This window comes from Stenella coeruleoalba (assembly GCF_951394435.1).
Source record: "Stenella coeruleoalba genome assembly, chromosome: 16".
Lineage (NCBI taxonomy): Eukaryota > Metazoa > Chordata > Mammalia > Artiodactyla > Delphinidae > Stenella > Stenella coeruleoalba.
This window is the reverse complement of record NC_137162.1, coordinates 53,556,934-53,564,158: the sequence shown is the minus strand read 5'-3', so window position 1 is coordinate 53,564,158 and position 7,225 is coordinate 53,556,934. Positions and strand designations below refer to the sequence as shown.

Sequence of the window (7,225 nt, the reverse complement as noted above, 5' to 3'; positions counted from 1 at the left end):
CCTCTGTTCCTCCAGACATTTCTGTAACCCCCCATCTGCCCATACAACCTGAGGGTGGGAGCAGGTTGCCCCTTCCACCCAACAAAGAAAGCTTAACCTGAGATTGAACTTTCCACTTTTCAGGTAAGTGGGGCCTCAGAGCCAGAGTTAACTTGATTTCTAAAATCACAGAAATATTTCTTGAAACCAAAGCAATGGAAACTCATGTTAACATATTCATGATTTATTACACTTGAATCATCTCTGCTCAGTGAGAGGATGGGGTGGTGATGAGCATAAGCTTCAGGTTCAGGTAGATGGGTTTGAAAACAGCCTCTGTCACTTGCTCCGTGTAACAAAACTCAAAACATTTAACTTCTTTAAGTTTCAGTGTTCTTGTATAAAAAATGGGGAAAATAATGCTCGTTCCATGGCACTGTGTGAAGATTAAATCGTAGTTTATAAGATGTCTTGGAAGTGCTTGTCAAGGTGCTTGGTATATAGTATATGCTCAATAAACACTTCACTGAGGTCTGAAGTGGTGGGGATGTGTTCATCAGCAGGAAGTTACTTGGGTAATGCCTGAGGTGGGAGTGAGATCTTCCCTAGAGGCATAGACTGGCTGCTTTTAGGCCAGGGAGTTGAGTTGGTACCCCCAGAGTCAAGGGAGTGGATAATACATGCCAATCACTAGGGGTGGGGTGGCCTCCTCCATGCTGGGGCGCCACCCGGCCCTCTGACCTCATGGAGAGCCTGAGCAGATGTGCCCCACAGACCTCAGGCTGCCAGACAATCCCGAATGTATCCTTAGCTCCATACATTCGGGATTTCCCAGAAGTCCACCCATCTCTCATCATGCTTGAGCGGCACTGCTAAGTCTTGATAAGGCTGGGCAGGCAGTGGGCTGCAAAGAAAGAGTAGAGGGGCCAGGCAGCAGGCACCCTGTGTGTGCTTTCGGAGGGAAGCTCCATCCCAGGACTTCACTGTTGCCATCTATAAATGAAGGAGTTGGACAAGAAGAGGAAGAAAGAAGCCTCCCTCTCTTGCCAAAGGGCGAAGTTAGAGTGGCTGTCTAGAGTGCAAAGCTGAGAAGGGGCTCCGGGGGGAGTCAGACTGATTAGTAATCAAGGGGGAGGAGTCAGGGCCCAGCGGGGAGTGCCGTGGCTAAGATACCTCCAACTCTTATAGCTACAAAGGTGTTACAGCACCTCATAGACCAGGTGGATTCCCCAGGACGTGGGCTGAAAGGCAAGGCAGGACCCTCTCCATCCTGTGGCCGTGGTGCCTGCTCAAAACTCGCAGATGGCCAGTCGGGACTGCAGGCAGTTCTTGTCATTCCACCGGCCATCTGTGTACATCTCCACACACTTCTCTTTGCCCCAACCCCCGGGCTCCCCTGGGTACCAGTTGGTGTAATCCACAGGGTTTCCATCCAGGTAGTGGAAGTTTCCAGCAGTGGGACCCTCAGTCAGGCCCAGGTAAGCATAAGTATTGTGCTTCTTCACGATGTTTGCAATGGCCTCATTCTCCTCTAGACTCCTTGGGGTAGCAATGCGTCCACCTGCTCTGGCACACGACTCTCTAATGGCATCAAAATTGACCGACTGCCCACTGGTGGCGAAGACCTTCTCTCCCACTGCCAGCATGGACCCCTGCAGACTGAGGACTGACAGCAGAGGAATCCGGGTCAGGCCACAGGCCTCTTTGTTTCCAAGTCCTTTTCCTTCCCTTTATGCTCTCTGCCTTCATGCGCTTTGCAATCTCTTCACCTCTTCCTCTCTCTCCTTCTTCCCTCCCTCTTCCAATCCTAGTCTTTCTGGATTCCCCTCCATGCTCCCATCATCTAATTATCCATTCACCCATTTAACAATTACTTATTGACCGTCTATTATGTGCCTGAAACTGTGCAATTTCCTGGGATTCAATAGAAAGCAGTACAGCCAGGAACATTGCTTCCCCAGGACATAGGGAGAGAATCCACATCTACCTCGGTCTCCTCTGAGCCGTTCAGGAACATCTGAACAAGGACCTCCATGTCCACACTTGTTTGTCAAGTCTCTAGAGTCTGGAGCCTGATGCTGAGAACGAGGAGAACTTATGGGAACCCCCTACCCTTAGAGGGCCCCAAGGGATCCCCTTACCGCGCGTCATCTTCAGGATTTGATGGTTGATCTCAAGGAGTGTGCTCTGGAGCTCCTCGTCTAGATAAGGTGGAAGCCCTGTAGAGAGATCCCCAGCAAGAAGAGGGGCAGGCCAACAAAAACCCCCACTTGTGCTAAGCAGGTGTGAGGCCAGCTGCAAGCCTGCCATTCTGCCCTTCACTTGTCTAGAGCCACTGCCCAGGCCCCAGGTCATAAGGGTCCCCGAGGTTGGAGTGTGTTTCCTACTCCCTACACACTTGTCCTTTAATGCAGCCTCGCACTTGCTCAGCCCCCTCTCTGCTCTTCTTTCCTGCCATATCCTTTCATGGCTCTGTCTGTCCACTTCTGCGGGGTTTTCTAGTTTCTGGGCAGGGCCCCCTTCCCCACCTTCCAACCACAAGAGCAAATGTGGTTCTCTCTGACTCTCCTGATGGACCTTGATTACTGCTCAGAGCTGCAGAGTTGCCCTGGACATGCGGGGTTCCCAGTGATATCATCTGTCTGGTCCTTGGTCCACATAAGCCCCTGCGCCCTCAGAATGCCCCTATGCCTCAGCACTAGGAAGTGCCTCGCCTCCTCGCAGTGCTGTCCCAGTTCCCACACCTGACGCCCTGTGTCTCCCCATCAGCTGTTGTGATGCGTGGAACACTTCCACTACCCACCAGTCCCTGCGCTGTGGCCCACGGCCCAGACCCCTCTGATTTCTCAACCTCATATTCTCTTATCTAGGTTGAAACATATACCCTTTGGGGACTTCAGTGGTTTTGTCTGCTCCCCTTCATCCCTCAAGTAACTGACCACATGGGCACGGTGTCCAGTTGCTTCTGTCCACTGGCCACATCCTGCTCACCTGGAGGACCCCTCTCACCAGGCTCTCCCTTTTCTCCACGCTCTCCAGTGAGGCCAGGGGCTCCAATCATCCCATCACGCCCAGGCGGGCCTGGCATTCCTCCAGGGGGGCCCATGGGGCCTGCAGAGAGAGGGGGACAAGGATGTATGCTATCTATCATCCACAGTGGGTTGGGGCTGATGGGACTGGACCTCCCTTATCAGCCAGGCTGACTCACCTGTCACTCCACGGGCACCTTGAGGGTAGACCCTCCAGGGCTGCTCCAGTCTATGGGTCCCCGGAAACTCCCACCATCCAGCTGACCCTTGAACGCAGCCCAGAACCCTGGACAGCAAGTCCCCCTGAAAACAGGTCACTGTCCCTCAGCTCCCACTCAGTACCTGGAGGTCCAGGGTCTCCTTTGATGCCATCTCTCCCATCTCTTCCTGGCAGGCCATGGGATCCAGGAGTACCAGGGGTGCCAGGGCTTCCAAGACAAACTTCCTTCATGTTGTCGTCAAGGCCAGAAACCGCCATCCAGATGAGGGTGAGGGTCAAAGAGCACAGCAGCATGGTGCCTGCTCCAGCGGCTCCTTCTGTGGAAGGGAAAGGCTGTGGCCCACCCGAAGCATTCGCCAAGGTCTCCCCTTGCTGTGCTTTGTCAAGATTCAGGCACATGATGGAGCCTGAGGGCCAGGGCAGGTACAGACAGGAGCTCTGGAAAGACCCATACTATCCTTGGAAACTCCCAGCATCATCTGGCATCTAACATGGTCTCATGCCCCATCCCTCTGGCTGGAGGTGGAGTGGTACCTGGGCAGGTGAGCAGTGGTAAAGAGCTCTGGAGAGTCAGAGGACCTCGGTTCTAATGGAGTCTCTGTTCCTCGCTGTGTGACCGTGGGGAACTCACTTCACCTCTCTTGGCTTCAGCTGAAACTTCTGTCCTGGAGGCAATCCTGGCCTGTCCCTCCCAGGCTGTTGGGAGGAAGGATGTGGTCAACATCCACTCGCTCCATCTGTCCCTCATCCTCTCAGCTACCCGTTCCTCTTGAGTTCTAAGGGATCGTGATCCTGAGGATGAGCAGAGATGACCAGGGCCCACGTCTTGGGCCCCCCACAGTGGTCAGTGATAGGGAGTCCCCTCCTCCCTGCTTTCTCGGGACGCTTTCTCTTTGGCAGGCTGTTTCTCCCCCTGCCTCCACCCTGCAGGCCCTGCTGAATCCCTGGGGCCAATGGGCCCGGCCCAGGCGCACAGTGAAGTATGAGGATATTCGCAAGCCCACCTTCCTGTACCCATAGTTAGGGTTCTGTGGAACAAGTCCCAGTGGTACCCAGGGAGGGCCCCTCCTTCCCTGCCTGACCCATAGTGAAGCCTGTGGCTGCTGGGCTGCTTCATGCTGCTGCAACCCTGGGAAAGACCCAGGGGATGGGGCTAAACTCACCCACACGAACAGAGCCTATGTGGCTCTCTGCCTCCAGATCTGCCTCCAGGTGGCGAGGTGGACAGCAACATTTATACTGACCGTAGGCTACCAGGCTTCCTCTCCACCCCAGGGAGGGGCCTGCCACAAGGGCCTCTACTCCAGGACAGCCAGGCAGGAAGCTGTCATCTTGTTTACCCAGTACTTTTCCCCACAGGGCACTCAGCTGGAGGGCCACTTAGGAAACCCACTAAAGAGAAACTCCAGATCGGTAAGAAGGGAAAATTCCCACGGACCGGAGGCCACCCACTCTCCCTCCACCCACTGTCCCCAAAGCAGTGAAGAACGAGAGCGCTTATACGGGAACCGATGGAGCCACGTGGCAAAGGGAGCCCTCTCCCTCCTGGGTCTTGGCCTCCCGGTCCTGGCTCGTGATACGTTCGCAGCCCCAGAATCACGATCCCCCAAAAGCCCGCCAGCTGGAGAGAACATACCAGGGCTGGACTCTTTTCCCAGGGGAGCAAAGAGGCAGGTCAGTGACATACAGGGCTTCCTCCTGGAGCCATTCCAGCTCCAGAGCCTCTTTGGCTCTTGGAAGTGTCCATAGGGCTCCAGAGTGTGCAGAGGTCACGTCTGAAGCCAAAGGGTGGTCAGGGTGAGCTGGAACAAACTGTCTGTCATGGGGCGTGGCTCCCCACTGAGCCCCCAGCTCTTGCTTCCGGGGCCTGCAGCTGAGTTGACGGAGCATGGTTCACCGGTACAGGTGAACCCTGGGCGGGTTCCCCAGCCCTCCGCCCCGGCAGGCTCAGAGGTGGGGAAGCAGGGCGGGGGCTGGAAGGTCACAGGAGGACAGCAGTTTCTGTCTCGGCCTTGGTGATGTCTGACGACCTGCAGTGGTGGTTTCTTTAAGTAGTGGAATGACACGTGAAGCCTTAATTGATAAGATTCCCTCTTCAAGCCACTTGATGAGGAGGGAATCTCTAACGTAGGGATGGTAACGATGGGGAACAGAGACAGGAAGAAATCGCCATGCTTACCTGTGAGTGGTCTGAAAAATCTTGAGATCCTCAGGGAGAGTGGGAGCTCAGCTAATGGAATCCCTTTCCCAGGAGCAGGGAGCCTGTCAGAGCCTCGCTGGAGCCCTGAGTGCTTTCAGCTGCCCTGCTGCCGCCTGTCACGTGCCCTGCGACCCTGTCAGGCACAGGATGGGGAGCCAGGGCCAGCGCAGGGTTGGGGCAACTGGGGAGCAGCTCCAGCTTAAGGACCACAACTCGGCTTGGAGGCAATGCGGTTCTGCAGGTGAAGGGATGGGAGCAGGGGTCTTCTTGGGCAGATTTTAAAGGGTCTGGGGGGAGGCAGCCTGGAGGTCCGGGCCACGGATGGTGGGGAAGGGTGTGGACTAAGGAGTCAGACACACCTGAGCTGCACTTTGGAGCTGCCACTTGTTATCCCTGTGGCCTAGGTCAGGTTATATAACTTCCTGAGCCATGGTTTTCTGGGGTTCTTTGACATTATTATTTTGAAGTAATAACAAACCTACAAGAAAGAGGCAGGTGCACTACAAATTTTTTTCTGAACCTATGAGAGTAGGTTGCAAACATGACACTCCATCACCCTAGTATATTAGTTTATATTCCATATGAAGATGTTTTCCAATATAACCATCAAAATCAAGAAATTAACACTGGTTCAGATATTATTTTTACTTAAAAACATGAAAGAGTATCACGGGGTATTTTATTTAATCTTTTAAGTCACCTGTTTAACTTAAGTCACTCACATGGCTTAATGCCAATATATTAAAGTATGTCATAAAAATTCTAATAAAATGACTAATTAATTATTTACCTGGCCTTACCTCCTTCTTCATCCTGTGTTCCACCACTCTCCTTCTCCAGCTTCTAAGAGGATGCCCCAAGTTCACAGAACTGAGGGGTGCTTTCCACGGCGCTCTTCCTCTGAGCATGATTCTTCTCTTGTCTGGAGTGTTCTGACTGCCTTTTCTGCCACACACAACAAAGGGTGGATGTCATACAATATTTGTCTTTCTCTGTCTGACTTATCTCACTTAGCATAATGTCCTCAAGGACTATCCATGTTGCTGCAAATGACAGGATTTCCCTTTTTTCGTGGGTGAATAATATTCCGTTGTACGTATACACCACATCTTTATCCATTCATGTATCTGTGGACACTTAGGTTGTTTCCATCCTTGTGAATAATGCTGCAATAAACATGGGAGTGAAGATATCTCCTTGAAAACCTGTTTTCATTTCCTTTGGATATATACCCAAAACTGGGATGGCTGGATCATATAGCAGTTCTGTTTTTAAATTTTTGAGGGACCTCCATACTGTTACCCATAGTGGCTAGACCCATTTACCAGTTTATAATCCCACCAACAGTGCACAAGGGAACAAATAATTTTTTACTGTAAGTATGCAACATTTGGGACGTACTTATACTAAAAAATTATTCATTGTTTATCTGAAGTTCAGGTGTCGTTGGGCATCTTATATTTTATCTGGCAAACCTACCTGCAGGTACCATCAAGCAGAGGCTCTGGGGGAGGCAGGAGAGACCTCCTCTGGCTTGCTGTCATCTTATGGCTTTAGTCTGGGCCCACATTGTCAAAGTTGCTGATTTTTGGCTCAGATACAGATGAAAAGTCTTCCTGACCTCTGTGTGGCTTTTGAGCAGGGGCTGAAGTGTGGAGTGTATGGGTTACAAATGGGGCTGGTATTTAAAACAAACCCCAGCTCTCCTGAAGCGGCAGGGAACATCCAGGAGCCGGGGGTGAGAAAGCCCAGGATTTGCTTTATCCCTGCCTCCACCCGGACTAGAATGACTCTCCT

The 7,225-nt window shown here is 52.5% G+C and overlaps 1 protein-coding gene across 2 annotated transcripts; it reads right to left on the bottom strand.

Moving 5' to 3' along the window:
- Positions 1–289: 289 nt before the first annotated feature.
- LOC307175569 (pulmonary surfactant-associated protein A-like) lies at positions 290–4,974 on the bottom strand. 2 transcript variants are annotated; one of them, XM_079900782.1, is made up of 6 exons: positions 4,865–4,974; positions 3,763–3,924; positions 3,351–3,545; positions 2,971–3,090; positions 2,121–2,198; positions 290–1,645 (listed from the first exon to the last, which is right to left on the bottom strand). In XM_079900782.1, the coding sequence occupies exons 3-6, from the start codon at positions 3,520–3,522 to the stop codon at positions 1,269–1,271; spliced, it is 747 nt and encodes a 248-aa protein (XP_079756908.1). In that variant the 5' UTR covers positions 3,523–3,545; positions 3,763–3,924; positions 4,865–4,974; the 3' UTR covers positions 290–1,268. The 2 variants fall into 2 exon arrangements, with proteins under 2 accessions (XP_079756908.1, XP_079756907.1); XM_079900781.1 differs by lacking the exons at positions 3,763–3,924; positions 4,865–4,974 and having other exon boundaries at positions 3,351–3,707.
- Positions 4,975–7,225: the final 2,251 nt, after the last annotated feature.